This window comes from Phocoena sinus, chromosome 6 (assembly GCF_008692025.1).
Source record: "Phocoena sinus isolate mPhoSin1 chromosome 6, mPhoSin1.pri, whole genome shotgun sequence".
NCBI lineage: Eukaryota > Metazoa > Chordata > Mammalia > Artiodactyla > Phocoenidae > Phocoena > Phocoena sinus.
Window position 1 is genome coordinate 1,351,314 of NC_045768.1, and position 22,489 is coordinate 1,373,802.

At 67.4% G+C, this 22,489-nt stretch overlaps 1 protein-coding gene across 2 annotated transcripts in view; it reads right to left on the reverse strand.

Moving 5' to 3' along the window:
• Positions 1 to 22,489, reverse strand: part of GPSM1 (G protein signaling modulator 1) — a 30,583-nt gene that overhangs the window by 2,439 nt on the left and 5,655 nt on the right. For both annotated transcript variants that reach the window (XM_032635634.1, XM_032635633.1), the window contains 12 exons: positions 19,219 to 19,440; positions 18,414 to 18,549; positions 17,564 to 17,706; positions 17,147 to 17,270; positions 16,793 to 16,908; positions 16,299 to 16,454; positions 15,281 to 15,389; positions 14,011 to 14,134; positions 7,787 to 7,857; positions 6,760 to 6,939; positions 709 to 865; positions 124 to 332 (listed from right to left, as the gene is read on the reverse strand). In XM_032635634.1, the coding sequence (XP_032491525.1) occupies positions 124 to 332; positions 709 to 865; positions 6,760 to 6,939; positions 7,787 to 7,857; positions 14,011 to 14,134; positions 15,281 to 15,389; positions 16,299 to 16,454; positions 16,793 to 16,908; positions 17,147 to 17,270; positions 17,564 to 17,706; positions 18,414 to 18,549; positions 19,219 to 19,440 (1,747 nt within the window). The remainder of the gene's footprint in view (positions 1 to 123; positions 333 to 708; positions 866 to 6,759; positions 6,940 to 7,786; positions 7,858 to 14,010; positions 14,135 to 15,280; positions 15,390 to 16,298; positions 16,455 to 16,792; positions 16,909 to 17,146; positions 17,271 to 17,563; positions 17,707 to 18,413; positions 18,550 to 19,218; positions 19,441 to 22,489) is intronic.

Genomic DNA, 22,489 nt, shown 5'->3' on the forward strand with positions numbered 1-22,489 from the left:
CCACACGATGCACCCTGAGACGGAGGGCCCAGGCCCTGTGTGGAGCCTCCCGGGGAGGGGCCCTGAGCTAACCGGGGCCGAGGGGCCTGGGGGGGCAGGCGGGAGGAGGGTGGCGGAGCCCACCTGGCACTTGATGAGCATGTTGAAGAACTCGTCCCCCGGCTCCTGGGGGTCCCCGTCACCACGCAGGTGGCCCAGGTTGTTATGGGTGATGCGCAGCCCGGGCAGGCTGCCCACACTGGCCCGCTGGTCGTCCAGGCGGCGGCTCTGGGAGCTGGCGATGAGGTCGAAGAACTCCTCGGTCTGGGGGGAGGCTGTCAGCGAGGGCTGGCCTGCGGGGCACAGGGGGTCAGGCCCGGGTAGGCAGGGACCTAGCCCACTGTGCCCCCAGAGCCCCCAGCAGCCTCTCTGCCGACCCCAAACCCCAGCTGCTCTCAGCCGCTCCTGATGTGGGCCCGACGCCCGCCTTGAGGGCCTCCAGGGGGTGACAGAGCAGAGAGCCTGGCTTCCCACACCCGCTCCGAGACCGCTGCGCCCTGACACGGTGTGTTCCGGAGGGTGGGACGATTACACGTTTTCTGGGATGCAGCTTTGGGCAAGGTGGGGACACGGGGCTCACGGTGACGGGGCCACTTCGCAGCTGGTCCGCCCCGCCCTCGGAACACTGCAGCGGAGGGAGGGGACCGGCCCCGGGCCCCGCGGGCTCACCAATCCTCTCCTCCAGGGTGGGGGCAGCCGTGGCTTCAGCGGCTGCGGGCTGACCCTCCTCCAGGGGACAGCGCTGGTCATCCATGCGGCTGCTCTGGAACTTGCTCAGCAGGTCAAAGAAGCACTCCTCGTCGGAGGATGGGGCCCGGGGGATGCTCTGGGGGGCGGGACGGGCAGTCGGTGCCGGCTCTAGGCCAGCCACAGGTGGCCCTGCTGTGGTCACCAGCCCCTCACAGACCCCCGGACACAGCTGAGTGGCTGCTCGGCTTGGGCCGAGGTCAGGACCCTCCTCCCCCACCCGCCCCTCCTGCTCCCAGCACCACCACTGCCCCCGCCCCCGCTCCCTGGTGCCCCCCGGGGGCCCCTACTGAGCACTTGTGTCAGCTGCCTGCAGTGAGTGCCACCCATGCCTGTGCACCTCTGGAGCCCCAGCACCCAGCACAGCGCTCACCAGTGTCTGCTAAACAAATAAACGAGTGAGTGACTAGGCCCCTTGGCAGCTCGTCATGCACACTGCAAGTGGCCGGTGCCAGGGCCCTGGCTGCGGTGATGCTGGACCCCGAGGTGCCAGCAACGTCAGGTCATAGCACCAAAGGCAAGGAGCCCGAACTGGGGAAGGTGAGGGCTTCTGTGTTCCCAGTCCCACCCCTTGTGGGGTTTAGACAGTTTTATAAGGTCCCCAGAGGACGGCAGATGTGCGCGGGCCAGGCTAGAGACAGTGCTCTCACCCCCCAGCCCCTCCCTCCGCGTGCTGGCTGAGGCGGGAGTGTGGTGGGCCAGGGTCTGCTCTGGGTGGCTGGGGAGAGCCAGGACGCCAGGCTGGGGGCCCTGGGTTGGTGGTTGGACCACAGGGGCTCTGAAAGATGCCCTCAGTGAGCATCAGTGTGCAGCCTGGGGGCTTCCCTGGTGGCGCAGTGGTTGAGAATCCGCCTGCCAGTGCAGGGGACGTGGGTTTGAGCCCTGGTCCGGGAAGATCCCACATGCCGCGGAGCACCTAAGCCCGTGCGCCACGACTATTGAGCCTGTGCTCTAGAGCCCGCGAGCCACAGCTGCTGAGCCCGTGTGCCACAACTACTGAGCCCACGAGCCACAAGTACTGAAGCCCGCGCGCCTAGAGCCCGTGCTCCGCAACAAGAGTAGCCACCGCAATGAGAAGCCCGCGCACCACAGTGAAGAGTGGCCCCCGCTCGCCGCAACCGGAGAAAGCCCGTGTGCAGCAACGAAGACCCAACGCAGCCAGAAAAATAAAATAAATTAAAAAAGAAAAAGTTACATTAAGTGGGCAGCCTGGGCAACGGGGAGGGCTGACCTTGGGCTAAGCCAGCTGACCCGGGCAAGTCCCACTGCTGGGTCAGAATGGGGGGAGGGGCCGCAGTTCTGAGGCAGTGGGTGGGATAGGGTGAGACCAGGTCCCTGGGTCAGGCTGAGTCCCAACGGGCAGGGTGGCCTCAGTTCACACCTCCATGGAGGGCGTGGTCTCTCAGGGGCTGCCCAGAGGGCAGGACCAGAGCAGGCCCACCCCCAGCGCCAGCCTCACCAAGCCTGGTCCAGGGCCCTGCGGGCTGCCGGCTGGATGGAGGGGCTTCCAGAGGACACTCTGGGTGCTAATCTGCACCCCACTCCCCCCCCCCCGAGAAGCTGCCCCCCCCCTGCCCAGCCCTGGCCCGCCGCCTCGTCGCTCAGAGCCCTGCCTGAAATGCGTGACCCCCAGAGCCCCCGACAACCCAACACCGGCCCGTTTCACAGAGGAGACTGGGGCCCTGGAAGCTGGCCCAGCCTGGGCTCCCAGAGCACAGAGTGAGGGCTGCTTCGAGCTGGGCTCAGGCCGTGGGGCAGTGAGGCGTCCGAAGGCCGGGAGGACCCGCTGGCCGACATGGGCAGGGAGGGGCAGCCGAGCGGGTGGTCCCACCGACCTATGCCGGCAGGTGGCAGCTCAGAGGAGACCCCACCGGGCTCAGGCTCTTGGGTCGCACCTCCCCACCCCCTGCCTGGCCAGGGCGGGCCCAGAGCCAAGGCCAGAGCCGGGGGGTTCAAAATCCACCCCTGAGGGCTCTGCTCTCCTGTGGTGCCCAGGAAACCTGGAGGGAAGGGAGAGCCGGTGCTCAGGGGCCCATAGGGGCCTTGGCCAGGGGGCTGCACCTAGTCCGGGCCTCCTGGGGACCTGCAGGCCCGGCAGAGTGGCTGGGGGCCAGCGTCAAGGTGGGGTCTACGGAGAGGTGCCTCCCCCAGGCACTCGTGGGCTCTGCTCACAGGCTGGGGGCCCCCGGCCCCGCCAGGTGTGGGGTGAGCACAGCACCACCCCACTGCAGGGGGAGCTGTTGCTCCCGCCCCCAGCCCAGCATCTGGCCCCAGCTGGGATCTCCCAGGTGAACCATGGGCCAGGTGAACCATGGGCCAGGTGAACGGAGCCAGGCCCCTCCCAGGAAAGGTGTGACCCGAGGGTCCCACTTCACTGGACGCACGTGTCCCCAACACTCCTCCAGCCTCCCCTGAGCTGCAACTCGGGCTCAAGAGAGGTACCTGAAGGAGAGGGGGGTTTGCTGTAGGCCTCTCACGGTGCCATCACCACCGTGGCCAGGTACGGGCTGAGGGCCCCGCCACGGTCATCCAGACAGGCTCCCGAGGCACTGCGCCACAGCCATCCCAGCCTGAGACCTGGGACTGGCCCGGGGCCTGGCAGCTCTCACCCTCCCCGAGCCCGGGGCCACCTGTGAAGGGTGGGCACCCCCTCATGCAGGGCACTGCTGGCCTGGGACCACAGGCACAGGGGGAGGCCCACGCCCCTCGCTCAGGACACCGGCCTGAATCCCAGGAGGACACGTTCAGGGGACCTGGAGGCCACCCCCTGCTCCCTCCCCCCTCCTCTGCCTGACTCGGGCTCCCTCCGCCCGGAGGTCAGAACTCCTTGAGGCTCACTCCGGCCCCACCGCAGAGGTTTCAGCCCATCTTCTCCCAGGGAAGAAGGAGCCAGCCCTGGTCGTGCAAACTCTCCCATCCGCCAGGCCCGGCTGTCCCCTCCAGCCGGCCTGGCCGGGTCCCCAGGGCTGCAGCTGCCCTGGCTCCCGAGCTGCCCAGGACGGGGACGTCCGAAGGCAGGTGAGTACGGGTCAACACGTGGGACTCACCCCCACTGAACTGGCCCAGGGGAGGCTGCCGGGAATCTGACTGCTTGCCCGCCGGCTGACCATCCACCCGCCCCGGCCCCCCAGGGGGGGCGCTCTGCAGCCTAAGTCCAGCTCCGACAGGCCATGAGCCTCCAGCCGTGTTAGGGAACCCCCTCACGCGGACCCGCAGCCCTGTCCGCCAGCAGCCGAGTGCATTTGGGTGCTGGGCCACGTGGAGCCCAGGCAGGACGCCAAGGCCCCTGTGCCACTGCCCTGCCTGCAGTGCCTGGTGCTACCTCACCGCAGAGACACACTGGCTCTGTTGGCTTGACGCTGAAATAGGACCCAGGGCGAGGGCCCCTCCCCGTCCCCGCCCACCTGCGCCGCGCACGCACCCACGGCACGGCACACACACCCCACAAACACTCGGAGATGGATTTCCCTGAGCACAGAGCCTGTGGGCAGTCCCAGCAGCAGGGCGAGGGGGTGAAAGCCGTCTGGGGAGCACTTTCTCTCCGAGAGCAGCCCCGGCCTCCTGCCCAGCCCGGAGAGGAGCCGGAATGGTCGGTGTCCTTTCCCACTCTGGGCCTCGATGGTCGCATGGCCTGACACCCTTACCCCTGCAGAACCGCAGCACCACACAGTAGCCCCCTCGGCTTCTGCCTGGCCCCAGACCAAAGCCCCTCGGCTGCAGTGCCCTCCCTGGCCTCCTGCTGCCGCCTGGGTGTCCCTTTCCTGCTCCGGGAGGTCGTGGAGTCAGCGTCAGCCCGGCCCTGGAGCCAGCAGGGGCCGACCACCCGAGGCACCTGGGTAGTCCCGGCAAGAGAGGTGAGGACAGGACGAGGACACCAGAGGCCCCTCTTAGGGCCCGCTCTGTCCTGCCCCTTCTGTAGTGGGTTCAGAGCTGCCGGCCCCTTCCATTACAGCCCTGGGGACAGACGGCCACCACCAGCAGCCTGGGACTGGCCCTCTGAGGATGCCTCCTGTCGGGTGCCTGGGTGGGCACGGGGGCTCAGCCCACCAGCGGGGTCCAGGCCTCCAGCTGGGGCCAGGCTCAGAACCCTGTCGTAGGAACTTTCTCCAAAGACACCACCACGGCCCGACACCTTGACGTGTTCTCTTTGGGGGCCGACCTGTGGGTGCCAGGAGCTGACCCTGGCCTAGGAAGCCCAGCCCTACCGTTCCTAGCTGGACGCCCTCAAGCCATTTCCTTCTACCCTGAGCCTTGGTTTCCCACTTAGGGCTGCTGTAAACGAGGCACACGTGGCAAGCCTGAGCCTTGACTGCCGTCTATTTGGCAGAAGAGGTCCCGGAACTGCAGCTACAGGGACGCGGCTGGGCCAGAGCTCCCAGACGGGACAGGCAGGGGCTCTCGCAGCGCTGGTCTCCGCCCGTGGCAGCCGCAGTGTGTCGGGGGGGCCTGGCTCACCTCCCCGGGCCCCGCCTCTGGGGCCCAAGGCTCTGAGGCCCCCAGATGGGAGGTGGGGTGTACGGCTTTGCCTCGGTCACCTCTTTGGGAAGCCTTCCAAGACAGCCCTCGTGCGGGGAGGCTGGTGTGGCTTAGGGATGCGAGAGAATCAGAAAGACAAGTCTCTCTGCACTCCCTGCTGTGGGGCGGGGCGGGGGGCGGGGCTAGGCAGCTGGGGTGCAGGCGCTGCCCCCCTGGCTCAGCCCCCGTTTCACAGCATGAACGACGACGGGGTGTGGGTATGGACGCCGCCGTCACCTAGTAAGTATGGTCTTGGGTGAAGCCGGGCGGTGGGGGCCATGAGCACAGGCCAGGCCTCTGCTTGGCCTTGGGCAGGCCTTTCCTACTCCAGAGCCCACTGTGGCTCCCCAGTGCCCTGGCAGGGCTCCTTCCCTGCCCAGACCCTCTCTGGCTGGGCCGACTCCAAGACTCCCCCTGACCTTTGGGGCCGGCCCAGCCCTGCTCCCCATGCCCGGCCCCTCAGACCACACCCAGCCACCCTCCTCCGATCCCGCAGCCCCCGCTGTGCTGGTGGCAACACCCTTGCACTGCCTGGGCCCTTGCACTGCCTGGGCTCAGGGTCAGGGAGGGGCCTGACGGGGCCTCCTGCCCCGAGCAGGGATCCCGTCCCCCTCCCCAGGCCCCTGTGCCCTCCCCCGCTCACCCCACTCCCCGGACACAGACTCTGGCCATCCTCTGGCCCATCCAGTGGGGCTGGGGTCAAATGGGGTCAGCGGAGGCTGCCCCAGGCTCACGGGAAGACGGGTGCAAAGCAGCCGTTTGGGGCTAAGAATACCCCGCACGGCACCCACGCCCCTCAAAGGCGGGGAAGGTGCTGATTAAACCCCTGGAGGAAACTCTTTTTCGACTACTTCTCAGAGGCTTGGACGCAGGTGTTCTGTGCATGGGGGGCTGGCTCCAGGCTGACCTCTGAACCTGGGCGTGGCCGGGCACATGCCCCTCTGTGCCCCCCCGTACCTCACCTGCTCCTGAGAGCCTGGAGAAGCCAGCCAGGCTCCTGGGCACCATGCGACACCTGCCAGGCAGCAAGAGACCAGGTGCGTCCCTCCATCCCCCACCTGTCCGTCTACTCGATCACTAGTCCACCCACCCCTCAGCCGTCCATCCCCACTCATCTGTCCACCAGACCCCGTCTGTCTGTCCACGTCTGTACACTGTGTCTCCAGGACAAGGCTGCTGGCTGGGCCTGAGGACCTGAGCTGCACCCCCCAAGCTGTCCTGCAGACCCTTCCTGGGCTGCCTGTTGCCCCACCACCACCAGCACGAGGCCTCCCGTCCAGCTGATGAGTAAACCCTGTCCCTGTGCCCACCAGGTCCCAGGGGACAGCCCAGGGCCATGACCTCAGCTCCCTGGAGAGGCCTGGCCCAGCTTCCAGGTGGGCCGTGTAGAATGCTGTGCAGGATGGGCAGTGGAGCCCCTCGCGGCTCCCTGTGGGCCCCTGGGGAGAAGTCGCCTACCGTGCGAGGCACCTGCACCCGGACGTCCGCGCTGTCCAGTGGGGAGTGGCCACCCTCCCGCGGCCTCCTCTCAGCAGCGTCCGGCCCTTCCTGGTACTTCCTGCTCCTCACGGGAGCGGGGAGCAAGTCCCTGCCCGGCCCCCGCCAGTCCCCCGCATGGTGGCTGTCTCCATTCTGCTCCTGGGGAGGGGGGGAAGACCAGGCGTGGGAGGGGGCCAGGCCGCCAACGCCCCCCAGCCCAGGACCCCAAGAGGGGCTGAGCAGATGCAGTCAGCCCCATTTCACTGACCCACACGGAGGTGCTCCGGGGCCTCGAGGAAGAGGGAGCTGCCGGCAGCCTGGGGGCAGGGAGAGGCGGGGCGGGGACCGGAGGGGCTCTGACCACCCCAAACGTCCACCTGCCCACACTAAGCGATGGGTGACCGTGGGCGGCCCTGAGCCTTGTCCCCACAGTGGGTCCCCGTGGCTGTCCACAACTGAACCCAGTGTACACTGGAGGGACTGGAGGCTCCGAGATGTCAGGCCACTGCTCCTGGGCCACACAGCACCCACCCTGGCAGGTACAGAGTGGCCCCAGGGCCCCCAAATCTGTTTGGGGTTTGTCAAGCCCCCGCTGCTCCACCCATAACAGCTCTGCTTCCCCCTGGAGAAGAGTCCAAGTGAGGAGGGAGCAGACGGGAATGGGGACCAGCCAGGACGCTGGGAGTCTACAACATGTAAGGAGCCGGGGGCCTGGGTGGCAGGACCATGGTGAGAGGCAAGGGAGCAGCCCCCGGTGCTGCAGGGTCTCCTGGGGCCCTCTCTGGGCACATGGCCCATCCAGGGTCCTGGGCCGCACGGGGCAAATCTGTCGCCCCTGGCAGGGACATGACGCAGACAGGAACCCTGGCAGGTGCTGGCAGCTCAGCAAACACCGCACCAGCCTCGTTATCCCGCTGCCCACGCTCTGCTTCTAACTGTAGGCGGCTGTCGCTTGGCTGCCACCTGCCCCACGTGCCCCCGGCCGCCCGCCCTGAGCCCCACTCACCCGCTCCAGGGGGAGCCTCAGCAGGTCCCAGGTTTCCGCGCTCAGCCTCTGTGTCCTCTTGGGCCTGGCCCCTGCAAGGCAGCAGGCCCAGTCAGCCGGCGCCGGCCCCGGGCCTTGAGGATCGCGAACTTCCCACCTCCCAGCCCACGTGGGGGCCAATGTGGCGTCTGCACGAGCGCCGCACCCCCGACAGGACAAGCAGGCAGGCGTCCAGGTGGGGCCGACCAAACAGGGGCTCCCGTTAGCTCAGCTCCCGAGCTCTGGGCCCGGCTCTTCCCCGCTCGCCTTTGCCTCCACCGTTCCCCCTCCTCAGATACACTTCCTGCGTCTACGCAGCCCCGGGCCTCAGCCTTGGCTCAGCTGCTCCCCACACCCTGTGCCCGCACACCCTCACCCCGCCCACACCAGGGCAGCCCAGGTCCTCGGGGTGGGGGGCGGGCTGAGTGAACTCTCCTCTGAGGGCTGGGCCTGGCGAGGCCAGGAAGCACAGTGGGCAAAGTGACCGAGGCCTCCGGCACCAGTGGACACCCTGGGGGTCGCGTCTCGGCACCACTGGCCTTGGACCGGTCACTCACCCTGCGGAGTTCAGCCCCCTCCACGCCCCCCCTGACGCCCCCGTCAGATGGTGCTGGCGGACACACTGCCCGCAGCGCAGGGGGACTGGAAAGCATCTCATGGCCCCTGGCGCGTCTCGGGCGCCCAGCAAGCTGCAGCCGTGGATGCAATGGTTCGCTCTCCATCCCCACCGCCAGTGCCCGCCGCCCACGGCTCCGCTCGTGAAGCTAAGCTGCTCTGTGCACGCCTGCGGTGCAGCGTGGGGAGCCGGACCCAGAGCCCGCCCTGTCTAGCCCCTTGCTGCGGCCAGGCACACACGCCACAGCAAGCGGCCTCGAGGGGTGGGCGGGGAGCCCTCCACCCGGCCCCCGACCCCAAGCCTGGCCTGGGTTCTGGGCCCACACCCGCTGCCTGGGACACGGTCCCCAGAAGGGAGCCGGCTCTGGCGCTCGAGCATTCCGACCGGCCCAAACCAAACATGCAGAGCTTCACAAGAACTAACTGGGCAGGTGGCCTGCAGCGGCTGGCGAGGGCGGCCATGCTCTCCTCCCTGTCCTGGCCCCAGGCCCTGAGCAAGCCACACGCCGTCCCCCTGCCCTCCTAAGGCCGAGAAACGTGCCAGTCTGAGGTGGGGACGCAGTGATCCTCGGAGGGGCGTCGGCGATCGCTGTCCCGGGAGCTGGGGAAGGAGTGGCCACAGCGGCCCGACCAGGTGCCAGCCGGGCAGCTCCTGGAAGCGTTCCCCCAGGACTAGGCCAGCTGACGGCCCCCTGTCCCCACTGCTTGGCTGTGGTGGTCGTGCGGGCCTGCCGCTGCCCCCTCCACCCCGAAGAAAACAGCCCCTGGCTGGCAGGCTTCTGCCAGGCCCCGAGCCAGAGGGGCGCAGCCTCGGGGCACACGGCCCACCCACAGGTGAAGGAGAGGAGCAGAGGAGGTCGGGTCGGGTTCCCCCCGCCCACCCCCAGCGGCACGAGGAAGGCAGCTCTGAGGAGGAAATGAAGGAACTGGCCCCGAACCAAAGGACTGGGGACCCCATGCCTGGCGGCCCTTACCCCACCCCACCCCCGGCCTGCAACAGCCCTGCTCCGTCTCCTGCCGCCCCAGCGAGGGGCCCCACTCGCTGCCCGACCCTGTCCACTGGGCCCCGCCCCGCCTGGCCCTCCACCATGAAAGGTCCCTCTGAGATGCAGCCCGCGCCCGGCTGTAGGGTGGGGGTGGGGGTGGGGGCGGGGGCGGGGGCGGGGGCGGGTCCCTCCCGGCCCCTGTGGACAGCGGGCGGAAGGCCCTCCGGGCCTGGCTAAATGCATCCTCTGTCTGGAGAGTGTGTTCCGAACCCAGCGCTTCCAGCAGCCCCTGAGCTGAGCCCGCCCTGACTGGGGGCATTCAGGCACCACTGGCTGGCTTCCTGCCCCGCCCGCCCGAGAGTCAGGCCTGGAAACTTCCCCAGGACTGCGCACCACGCCTGGCCTGTGCGGCACCCTCGTCATCCTCTGTCCCCACCAGGTGTCTCGACACACTCTGTCCCAACCCACTGGTTTCCAGCTGCCCGGCCTGGTGCCCCCGGCCTCCTACCTCATGTCCACTCCCTACTCCTGGCGGCTCCACCTTCAGAGCCAACCCAGAATCCGAGCCCCCGAGCCCCACTGCCTCCTTTGCCCCGCAGGGGCCAGAGAGATGCCCCAAGGATCTGGGTTAGATCTTCCTCTGCTGCTGGACCTGCAAGGGCCCCTCTGCTGTGAGGGTGGGGCTTACACAGGGGCCCACGGCTCCTCCCTGGCGGGATCCCTCCTGCCTCAGAGCCCTTGCACGGCTGTTCCCTCCGCTAGGACTGCGGTTCCTTCTCAGGCTCAGGGCTCCCTCCCTCCACTCCTTCAAGTCTTCACTCACATGTCGCTTATAGATTATTCTGCATCCTCCCAGATTTCATGTGTCGAAGCCCCAAACCCCAATGTGATGGCACAGCAGGTGGGGCCTGGGGACATGATTAAGGTTGGCTGAGATCATGAGGGTGGGGCCCTCACAATGGGATCAGTGCCCACATGAGACCAGAGAGCTCCTTCGCTCTCTTCCCCCCACACCCCACCCACCCCATCTGTAAATCAAGAGGCCCTCACAGAACCCCGCCATGCTGGCACCCTGCTCTTGAACATCCAGCCCCCAGAACTGTGAGAAATAAATGTCCATGGTTTAAGCCACCCAGTCTGTGGAGTTTTGTTACGGGGCTCGAGCTGCCACCCGCTGCTGTATTTATGGCTACATCCTGCCCCACCCAACTTTCCTGACCAGCCCCCAAAGCACCTGTAACATGGGATTCTCTTTCCGCGCATGTATCATTTATCAGTGCTGTGGCCCTAGAGCTCGTACAGGGCTTAGCATGCGGTAGGTGCTTTAAGGATGGTGGAATGAGTAGCTAGCGTTTACCGAGTGCCTACCGTGTAAGGCCCCATGGGCAGTTTCATTCACTGTCCCCTCCGGGCCGTCGCCAGCATAAGAGGTCCTAGCCACCCTCCCAGGACTTTGGACACAGGGGCTCAAGAGAGGGTGACCACCTGGCCAAGGCCAGTGAGCCCAGAGGGGCAGAGCCAGGTCGGGACAGGGGGAGTCGGGGCTGTAGGCGTGCCTGCACAGGGCAGGTTAGTTACAGCAAGTCAGGCTCACCTGGAGAGCCCAAGAGGGTCCAGCTGAGAGTGGCTGGAGAAGAGTCAGACCTAAGGACAGATGAGGGCCCCTGTGGCCCCGTGGCCCTGACCTGTCCATCACAGGTGCCTGGCACGTGGGTGGGCTGCAGGCCACTTGCTGAATGCACAGATGGACCGTGCTATGTCTGCATCTTCAGCCCTCCTGGGGACATGAGCTGTGCCCCTGTCCCCGCCAGGTGCTCTTCCCAAGATGACCAGCGGGCCTGCTTCCCAGATGGGGAAACGGAGGCACAGCTAGGTCGCCACTTGCTCTGCCAACCAGGATGTGCGGAGCCAGGGCCAGAGCACGCAGCCTAAGCAGCCACTCAGACTTCACACCACGAACATCCCAACCTCTCAAGGCGGCTGGACGCGGTGTCCCGGGACTCCTGCTGCTCTGGACCCAGGACGCCCTGAGCAGGGCACAGGGGGTGAAGGGACTGAGGAGCAACACAAGTGGGGGGGGGGGCGGGCAGGGCAGTCCACACCCTGTAGGCAGGCAGAGGCGTCTACCAGAGGGGACGAGCAGGCAGCCCCGTGGGGCTCAGCGCCGACTCCCCCATCTTATGCGCTGACCGTGCTGCCATGTCGAGGGGGCGCAGCGGGACCTCCATCCAGCATGGGCCCCCGCCCGGTGCCCTCCTGGGGTGGGCAGGGTGGGCACAGCAAGTACCCTGGGAGGACTGACCCTGACCCAGGCAGCAGTGGCAGGGAGGTGCCCCGCCCACCCAGACTCACCCTGGGACCTCTTAGCTGGGGTGGGGGCAGCGAGGGCCGCGAGGGTAACACATGGACTGAACCCAGCCAGGCTCTGGGTCCTCCAGCTGCAGGAAGTGCCAGCCACCCCCAGGCCCACGGCCCACCACAGGCCACACCTGTGATGCAAGGCCACGCCCATCACAACGGCCACGCCCACCGGCTCCCTCCCGCCCCCGCCCCAGCCCAGGGCCTCCCTCCTCCCCTGGAGATGCTCCTCCACCAGGACTGGTCAAGGGCCCTCCGGGGGCTCACTTGGCCCCCTTCGCCCCCACCCCCCGCCCCCCACTGCCAGGCTCTGGATATGCAACTCCCCCACCCCCGCACCCCAGGAACAGTTTCCGGCTTTCTGGAAACTGGGCCGGCCCAACACCCGCGCTCAGTACGCCCCTGAAAGAACGAGTGAACGAACGGATGAAGGAATGATGCAGAAAGCCCTGCCGTGGGCTGCACCACAGGCCCTGCCCGTCCGCGCTCACCCGACCGGGGGTCTCCTCCGAGCAGAGCTCTTCTCCAGGGCCGCCTAGACTCAGGGCGCTGGCCCACCTCCAGCAGCTGCATCCCAGGGCCGGGGCCCCCAGACCTGCCTCCACGGGCCTCAGGAGGCCGTCCCGGCCACTGTCCTCCCAGGAGGATGGCCTCTTCCCAGCGGCTGCTGGCGGCCCGGCGCCGGCAGCCTGGTGGGAGGAGGCTTCCTGGGGCCCCGGCTGGGAAGGGTCTGGGCCCGGGGCAGAGCAGAAGAGGCGGCGTGGGGAGGACAGAAGCCGCCTTGTTCCGGCACCCACCCTGTGCCCCCCTTTCCTCAGCTCAAAGGAGGAGGAAAACATCAGGAGAACCCGGGGCTGGGCCGCACCTCCGCGGGAGCCTTTCCAGACACCGGGCTCAGCCCTGCCCCCACCTGCCGCTGGGGTTCCCAGAGGGTGGCCTGGCAGGGCCAGGCGTGCCAGTGGCTCTGGGCGGAGCTGCCCACCCTCGGAAAACCCTGGCCGGAAGGGCAGACGCTGGCCTGCACGTGCCGGGACGGGGTGGGGGACGAAGGGGGCCACACTCCATCCCATCCCCACTGGCTACAGCACCCCCAAAACAAGGGTGGCTGAGGGTCCCGGCAGCCCACTTCCTCCCTTCCGTCTCAGCCTCTGAGCGAGGGTGACAGGTGCACCCATCTTCCAGGACAGGCCATTATCACAAATCCACGAGCGTTACAGCACAGAACCCCGGAGACCTGACACCACAGTCGGGTGGCTTCCCAGCCTCGTCCTGGGCGGGCCTCGGGGCTTTGGAGGCTGGGGAAGGTGGGCAACCCGGGAACACAGCCATGAGGGACCTGGGGCTGGACTCTCCGAGAACTCGAGAACCACGAGTTGCGGACTGTGTGGGCTGGGAGGGAGAGGCAGCTAACCCCCTGCCCAGAGCCTGCCCCGTACCCACCGGCAGCGCAGGAGGCCAGCTCAGGGCGGCCCCTGCCCCAGCGCCCACATTTATTGATCTACTTGCTTGGCCGCGAACTTTCTGTCCTTGTGTGGGTAGCATCACCGACCTGCACAGGGCGACCAGCAGCCCGTGAATGAGGTCGTTACAGCGGCCGTGGCTGATCTGCGGGCCTCAGTTGATGAGCACCCGGCTCACGGCTCCCTCGGCCTCTGGCTGACTTGGCTTCTCCCTCCTGCCAGCAGCCCCCTCCCACTCCATCCCTACAAGAAGCCCTCCCCCAGGCCCAGCCCCCAGCCTGGAGGGGGGTCGTCAACCCCAGAGGAGTCGGGTGGCTAGGGAGGGGCAGGGAGGGGCCCCCTCCTCCTCGTGCCTGAGAAACCTGGGGGGTTCAGGGCGACCCCAGGGCCCCACTGCCCCTGAGACATGAAGGACAGGCCTGAATGCCCCTTTGCCCGAGCTGTGTCCCGCACCTTCCAATCTCAGTATCCCGACTTGCCCCCAGCACCCTGTCACTTGCCCACGCCACTGTGAGCTCTGGAGTGAGCTGGCGACGGGGCTCAGATGCTGACACCCCCCAGGGACAGGGGCTCAACACGTTATGAGGGACCCCTTCCCTTGGCTGGCAGCTCTTAAATATTCTCCTGTTTGAGGGCGGAGCCCACTGGGCCCCAGCGTGAGCCAGCACCCCCTCTACCCTGGCAGCCCTCCTGCCACCCCCCGCCCCGCCCTCTCAGGCCCCTGCATCTCAGGCTGAGGTCTGAGCCCACGGGAGAGCGGCACCCCACACCCAGCCCAGGAGCTCACCTTGGGCCTCGTAGCCGGCCAGGTCTGGCTTCTCCGCGGCTGCCGGGCTGGACAGCCGGCCCAGCGCCAGCTGCAGCTGCGCCACGTTCATGCGGGCCGTGAGCTCCCCACTGCGGTCCCCGATCTGCAGCCGGGCAGGGCCAGGTCAGTGGGCTGCGAGGCCCCCTGTGCGCTCCCACGGGGCAGTCACGGCCCCGGGTCTCCAAGGGCACTAGGCCCACTGCGCCCCAGAGGTGGAGTCTGGCGGGGGTCCCGGGGGCGGGGGTAGCCTCACGTGCCCCTGACAGCCCCCCTCACACCCCAGCCCGACCGTGCCACGTGGGGCCCTCCCGTGGGCAGTCAGCCTGCACCTTTCTCAGCCCCGTGCCCGCCAGGCTCCCGGCAGGGACCCTCCCTGCAGGGAGGCCACACGTTTACCCAGGAGCAAAGCCACAGGTAAGGCGGGTGGGGGGACCCCCACGTGGAGTTCCAGGGCCCCTGCCTGTGCTCAGAGGGACGCAGGGGCCGGTCCCGCCGGCGGCCCAGGCAGAGGGACTTTTTCCAAGCCAGGACCTCCCCTGACGCGAGCTCTCCTCCCCTCCACCGGGACACCTAAGGGCCTTGCCCGCCTGTGGACTTGGGGCTGTCTGTGGCAGGTCTGGGGAGCGCTGGGGTGGGAGGTGACCTGGCTCTGCCGCTGGGGCTGCTTCCCAGAGGTGGGTGGGGGCTGAGGAGGGGACCGGCCGGGAGCCGGGGAGCCGGGGCTCACCCGCGCCGACCCTGGAGTGCCCAGTCGCGGGCTGCCCTGACCCCAGCAGGAGGGTCCTGGGTGGACAGGCCCACTTCCCCAGGAAAGTGTCTGGTTGAGGGGTCCCAGGGAAAGATCCCCCGGGGCGGCCGTGCCTTTGTGCCCCTGGGCTGCCCCTGGTAGGTATTTCCACCCTGGGTGTCGGGCAGAGGGCATTCCACGGCCCAGCCTGGCACACTTCCATCGGAGACAAAAGCAGCCGGTGGTGGCTGCCCAAAGGTGACACTAACCCTCTATGGGCGGAAAACAGGTCCCCACTCCCCCGTCCCGACCCCCTGGCTACAGCAGACAAGAAGCCACCGGGTCTCAGGAGTCACGGGGTGGCTGGGCCCCTTCGCAGCAGGTGGCGACAGCCAGGGAAGGGCCTAGAGCACACGGAGGCACCGGCCCACCTGGAGGGGGCTGGGCAGCTCCAGGGATGCGGGGCTCCAACGCTGGCGAAGGCCAGGGTTGGGGGCTGAGGGGAGGGCAGGCCCGGCTCACCTCCTGGGAGATCTCCAGGTGCTTCTTGGCGAAGGTCAGGGCCTGTGCTGGGCTCCCCATGGATACGTAGGCGTTCCCCAGGCTCCAGCACGCCCGGCCCTCACCCACTCTGCCAGGGAGGGAAACTGAGTCCACGTCTGCACCCCAGGCCTGCCAGCCTGCCCACTAGTCCAGCCGTCCCAAGCCCCCAGCCTCTGGGTGGTCAGGCCCATCACGAACTGGGGATGGGTGTGGGGGGGTGCTCCGTGGGTGGTCCAGGGTCCCTGGCGTGGCCTTGCTTGCCCCCTAGTGGCCGGTGAGGCTCTCACCCCTGTGGCTCCCTGAGCGGCAGTGACCTCATTCCCTTGATCATAAATTTTTAAATAGAGCTATAAATAATGTAACATAAACTTAACCCCTGTAAAGCGCACGATTCGGTGGCTCTGCGTTCATTTACCATCTACGACCGTCGCCTCTGCCTCGTTCCAAAACGTCATCACCCCGAAGAAAAGCTGCAGGCCACTTTAAGCCCCCCAGCAGAGCAGCTTTCTAGAAGACCCCTCCTCCCCACCACCCACGAGGGGCCCTGGCCTGTGGCTCCGAACCCTCTTGCTGCCACTGCCGCCCCCAGACCTGCGTGCACGGCTGTGTGTTCAGCCGTCTTCGGCCAGGCAGTCTGTCTCTCTGTAGAGGCTGCCGTTTACACGGACGTGGAGAGAGGGGGGCACGGGGGCGTTCAAGGAGGCAACGGGGCGGGCACTGGGGCACAGCCCCCCAGCCAGCTTGCGCCAAGGGTCACTGCGAGCAGCTGGCCCAGCGTCCACTGGTCTCACCGGGTCCCACTCAGTGGGCGGTGTGGCCGACTGATGGGGGGGCTGAGCCCGGGCGGGGCCGCCTTGAGCAGGGTCCCTTGGTGGTCGGTGGCAGAGCGGGGCCTCAGACCCGGGCCGGCGAGTCCAGGCCACCGCAGTCGGCTTGTTGCTCAGCCCAGGGGCCTGAAGGGGCGCGCAGGGGGCCCCCCGGCGTGGGCCGCACGCACCTGTCGGCCAGCTCCTGGGCGATGAGCAGGTGCCGTAGGTGGTACTCGGCGGCGCGCTCGTAGTCTTGTAGCAGCGTGTACGTGTTGCCCAGGCTGTAGCAGGCCTGCGCCTCCACTGCCTGGTCCTTGAGCTGCCGGGACAGCTGCAGCGTCTTCCTGTGGGGGGCGGGTGGTCACCCCAGGAAGGACGATTCCAGAATTCCCCTCCACAGGGGCTAGGGCACAGCACATGCTCCCCCAACGCCCCTTTCCAAGGGCTACGTTGGGGGCGGTGGGGAAGCAGCCCTTTGGCCCCGAGGCCTCCAGCCCCCGGACCCCACTGGGGGGTCTCTCTGGGCTCCATCGGTCGCCCTTCCAGGGTGGCACAGAACACCCCGCACGGGCCCCGGGGAGGCTGGGAGGGCAGAGCTTGAGGTGGGCGCCTCCTTGGCCTGGCGTCCAGGCTCCCTCACCCTCCCTGGCTGGGCGGTGGGGGTGGGAGGGGTGCTGCCTACTTGTAGTACTCGGCGGCCACGTCGAAGCGCCCCAGGAAGATGTGGGCGTTCCCCAGGTTGCTATAGGCCCTCCTCTCTGCCGCCTTGTCTCCAAATTCCTTAGCAATGGCCAGGCGCTGAGGACACGGACACAAGGCCCGGGTGGTCACGGAGCAGCCCGGGATCCGACGCAGACGGCAGGTGCTGCCCCCCCCCGCGCTGCCCAGCACGGCCAGCCTGATGTCCGTGTGCCCAGAGGGGCAGCCCTGGGAGCCCCGGCACCAAGCCCAGACGAAGCGAGGGGGCTGGTGGGGTGCCCCGGCCGTCTCGCTCCGACCCTATGTCAGGGCCACCCCGTCGCTGCCACCCACTTACCTCCTTGTGGAAGGTTGTGGCCTCTGTGAAGCTCCCCAGCAGGTAGTGGGTGTTGCCCAGGTTGCCATAGGCCCTGCCCTGGGCTGCCCGGTCGCCCAGCTCCTTCACCAGGGACAGGTTCCTCCTGGGGGCCGAGTCTCTCTGAGCTGTGTCCCTCCCAGCGACCCACCCACCCAGGCTAGAAGATGCTGAGCGGGTGGCCTCCGCACAGCCCCTCCCAGGGTCGTGCCCCCAGATGAGGGTGGCTCTGCTCGGTCTGAGCTCCAAGGCTCGGGTCAGCCTCCGCCCCCGCCCCCGACTCTGGTTTTCAGGTGCAGCCTATGCCGGCCAGGCCGAGGACAGGGCGGGTGGGGTTGAGGAGGCAGCCCACCCAGGTCCCCGCGTGTGCAGAGCGCGGGGACAATCCCGCCTGCTCACTCGTAGAACTCAGAGGCCCGGCGCAGCGTCTCGCGGACGGCAGGCGGCAGGTGCCCAGGGTCCTGTGCTGCATTCCAGGACAGCTGCTTGCCCTTGGCGTGGTACACGTTGCCAATGTTGTAAAGTGCCCTCGCCTCCCCAACCTGTGGGTGACACTGAGGTTGGTGGGGGGGGGCGTCTCCAAAGCCACAGCCCCTGAGGAGCCGGCCGCTCAGGCCCTGTGCGCACAGAGCTGGTGTTCCCATCGCCTGGTCCACACTCCCCGCTGTTCCTCGGGCCCCAAAGGCAAGGGCCTGGGGGGTGGCAGCACCAAGTCTAGACACTAAGGTAGGGGTCACGGGGAGGGAGGGACCTGTCCCCACCCCTCCCGGTCACCCCTCTCTGACACCCAAGGGTCAGGGCTCTGCCTCTGCTCAAACACCTCCGAAGGTGGCCTGGGGCGAGTCAGTCACCTCTCAGCCGCAGTTTCCTCGTCCATACAGGGGCAGGGATGCTTATCCCACAGGGCCACGGGGGGGGGACACAGAGCAGGGCTGGACCCACCGTTGCTCGAACGGTGCTGCCTCTCCAGCCAGGTTCCTTCCGGAGCCGGCCCCCACCCCCATCTCCCTCTGGCCCCAGGAGTGACTGGGGGTGTTGGTGGCTTCAGGGGGGAGGTCGGGGAGAGGGGAGCTGACATGGAAGATGGGAGCCCGGGCCTCAGCCCCACAGCGTCGGTGTGAGCCAAAGTGCCCTCATTTCTGCAGGGGACCGTCGTCCCGCGGGAAGAGCACATGGGGCTGTGAGTGATGTCACCTGCGGCTCCGATCCCAGACCCAGACAGGGCGACAGGCCAGGGGCCGCCACCCACCTTGTCCCCCTGCTCCTGGGCGATGTCCAGGTGCCGCTGGCAGCAGACAACGGCCTCGTCAAAGCGGCCCAGCACCTTGAGTGTGTTGCCCAGGTTCCCACTGGCCTTGGCCTCCCCCATGCGGTCACCGATGGTCCTGGAGGGCAGGAAAGAGCGAGGGGCTGGATCAAGGACTGGCGGGACCCTGAACCCAGCAGGGAGCCCCGGTGACGGCAGCAAGAGTCTGGGGGGACCGGGAGCCCCCAGACACTGGGATGATGCTGGGCAGGGGTCCCACGGCGGGTGGACCCAGCTCAGGACCACTTCTCTGCTAGGCCAGTCTGGGGGAAGGACTTGCGAAGGCCGGCTTGGAGGCAGGAGAGTTGGGGGCCTGGCAGAGGGAATTAACCATGCAGTGTGTATTTGCTGCGTGTCTGCTGCCACCACACACTGGCTGGACGCTGAAACCAGGGCTCACCAGCTGGAGGGGAAGGGCCTGTGGGCAGAGTGGTCGGAAGCTCCGCCCCCACCTGGGATATCTGGGGGCTCATGGGGTGGGGTGGGGGCTCCTGCAGGCCTTAAGGAGCAAAAGAGGGGGCAGGGAACACGCAAGGGGAGGGTGTTCCAGGGAGGGGCAGCAGCGGGGAAGTTCTGGAGGCCCGAGGAGAACGGAGACACTGGGAAATGGGGGGCGGGGGCCGGTCAGGGGGGGCTGAGTAGGTGGGGCCAGCAGGAGGAGGCTGGTCGGTTCGTGGTGAGAGCAGGGGGGGTGGGGGCCCAGGGGCAGGACGGCCCTGCACAGGGCAGGTGGGGCAGCCCGGCTCACCGAGCTAGCAACAGGTCATGTTTGTGGTACTCCAGCGCCCGGGCGTACTCCTTCAGGTAGAAGTAGGCGTTGCCCAGCTGGCTGTAGATGGCACTCAGCGTCTTCAGGTCCTCGGTGCCCACCTGCACAGCGGCCTCAAAGAAGGCCACGCCTGCCTTGAAGTCACCAGCCTTGCACAGCCGCTCACCCTCCAGGGCCAGCTCCAGGCACGAGGCTTCCATCCTGGGCGGAGAGGAGGGGTCAGGGGTCTCAGCCTGCCCCTCACACCCCTGCACGTCACCATTCGGACAGCGGGGCACCTCGGACGGCTGTGGCCAGTGCGGTGCCCGGGGGCGTGGGCGTCGACCTCTCTTTGGATGAATGCCCCGGTTGGCACACGGTGCGGCCCCCCTTCCCCACCACCAGGGCACCCGGCGGCCGCGAAAGCATGAACCTGCAAGGCAGCCGGACCCTCGCCCAGAGGCGGCCTGCAGACACCACCTCCCCCCGCCCCAGTCCCAGCTGCTGCCTGCCACAGTGGCTACGGTGGCCTGGGGCAGGCCCTGACCCCCTCTGAGGATGACGGAGGCTCACAGGGTCAGCCAGATGGTCAGGGCCGATCCCAGCCCCTCCTGGGTCCTGCATCCTGGAGCAGGGCCCCCACCCTCCAAGCTCTCGGGGTGGGGGAGAGGGAAGGGCTGGGGACTCGGCCGTCACCTGTCCTCACCTCCCATTTTCTGGTGGGGCGTGGCTGCGTCTGAGTCGATGTCCTGCGCTGGGGCCCGAGGGGGGCTGGGGGCGCAGGTGCAGAAAAAGCCAGGGAGAGGGCCCCCACCGAGGCAAGCGGCCCCTGCCACCCCGCACCCCACTGAGACCACACAGCAGGAGCAGAGCACGCCCTGGAAAGGCGGGAGCCGGCTCTGGGCTGCCACAGGCCGCCCCGTTATCCTCCTCTTACTCCCATTGCTTTCGGATGTCATCAGAGTTCATGGAAAACCTACAGAGAGTAATATATAATAAAACGTGCACACCAGACAGCCAGCTGCACCCCAACGCACTCGACCTGCTTCGTTGTTAGGAGTGCGCAGTGATCAGGAGTTACTGGAGGGGGAACCAGCGCGTTTCCTTAAAAAACAGAGTTGTTTCGACTAGTGCTTCTCAACCGTTTCTTTTCTTTTTTTAAAAATAAATTTATGTATTTGTTTATTTTCGGCTGCATTGGGTCTTCGTTGCTGCGTGCGGGCTTTCTCAAGTTGCGGCACGCAGGCTTCTCACTGCGGTGGCTTCTCTTGCTGTGGAGCATGGGCTCTAGGCGTGCAGGCTCAGTAGTTGTGGCTTGCGGGTTTCAGTAGTTGTGGCTCGCGGGTTTCAGTAGTTGTGGCTTGCGGGCTTCAGTAGTTGTGGCTCGCGGGCTCTAGAGAGCAGGTTCAGTAGTTGTGGTGCACGGGCTTAGTTGCTCCACGGCATGTGGGATCTTCCCAGACCAGGGCTCGAACCTGTGTCCCCTGCATCGGCAGGTGGATTCCTAACCACTGCACCACCAGGGAAGTCCCTCAACCGTTTTATTCAAACTGCCCCTTTGATAGAAACCACAACGCCCCATTCACTCTGCTCCTGCGTTCTCAAGACAACAAGGCACTTCTATTTACAATAAGAGCTACACCTCAAGAACCAGCTGGGGTGAGGCTGGTGAGCCCCTGGAGAAGCTGAGCCCAGCGCCCCGCACCCCACAGGCTCAGCACCTTCTGTCGGCACCTTCACCACGCCCCTTGTCCAGTCACGACTCCCCAGCATCGGGGCCACTCCTCCTGGGGAAGAGGGCTCCTCCCCCCCAGAGGATGCAGGGCCCGCACCAGAGGACCCCGCCGTCTCCCCCACCCCCGGATTCAAGCAGAGCCCTGTGGCCTCTCAGAGAGCGGGGTCAGGGGCATGGCCTTGAGACCAGGATGCCAGACCCTTTCACCTCCCGCCCACTCCTCAGCAGCCACCTCGCCAAGAGCTCTGGGAAGGGTCCTCCGGATGCCACGTCACAGGAGCCCACGGGCAGCCCCACTCCACCAGGGCCACGCACGGGGCTCCTTAATTAAGGCCTGCTTGTCCCTGCCCAGCTGCTCACTACACGGCTAGCTGCCCTCTCCTCCCGGGGACTCGGTCTGAAACGCAGGTGTTTTCGGAGCCCCACTGGCTCGGGCAGATCTGATCACAGGCGTGGCCTCCCCCCGCCCACCTCCATGCCCAGAGATGTGGCATCAGTGGCTCAGAGCAGAGGAGGTTTCTGGCTTGGGAAGGGCCCTGGGCCTAGAGGTCAAGGGGGCAGGGGCGCAACACTGGGGTGTCTGACGCAGCCTCCCGGAACTGCAGACTGGGAAAGCTAACCAGGCCTGCACATGGGGAGGCCACCTGGGGAGGCACCAGGCAGGGTGTCCCAGGTCAAAAGCCCCACCCCCTTCCTTGTCCCAAGAACCTCCAACGGCATGGTGACCTCCAGCTTAGCGCCCATCCGCCGCCGCACCTCTTCCTCTGCAGGTTGCGCTTCTTCTGCACGTACAGCCACAGCTCCAGGCCCACGGGCAGCAGCGGGCGGGGGCGGGGGGCGCCGTACACCACTTTGCACACGGCCTTCTCAGCCAAGCTCAGGGCCGCGGGCGGGCCCTCCTTGGCGGCAGCCGGCATGGCGGGGCTCCGGGCCTCCCTCCTGGCCAGCCAGCCCTCGCCCCACCTCGGCTGCTGGTCCTGGGGGTGCGCCGGCCTCACGGTCCCCCGCATCCCCCACCCCAGAACGGTGGGCTGAGGCTCCGGTGGCCTCGGCTCCAGGAGACCCCCGGCCCCCTGGCAGCTGGTCCGGGGCCTCCCAGGGCCTGCGGTGGATCAGGGGATCAAGGGCGGCTCAGAGCTGGGGATCAGCGCCGTCAGCAGGGCGGGCCGGCGGGCGCCCAGGGGAGCCTGTCCACGCGCTCCCCTTGGGGGCAGGCGCACAGCAGGGGTGCAGCGGCCGCACCCCCGTCCCGCTCACCCAGACTCTCGCCCCACTCCGGCCCTGTGGCCGGTTCGGGGCCAGAACCCCGTCACGCAGCACAAAGGAGCACCACGCACCTAGCTGGCGCCGGGTCAACGTCTGTGAGAGAAGGAAAGGAGGAGGGACACGGCGGTGTGGCCCCCACCTGGGGAGCTGGGGCTCGGCAGGGTCTGCACTTGGCTCCGCCCCGTCCTCCTGGCGGCCTGTCCCCCAGTACCCAGCGCCCGGCACGCAGCAGGGTCGACAGGTGGGCACAGAGTCCAGTCACCCTGTTAG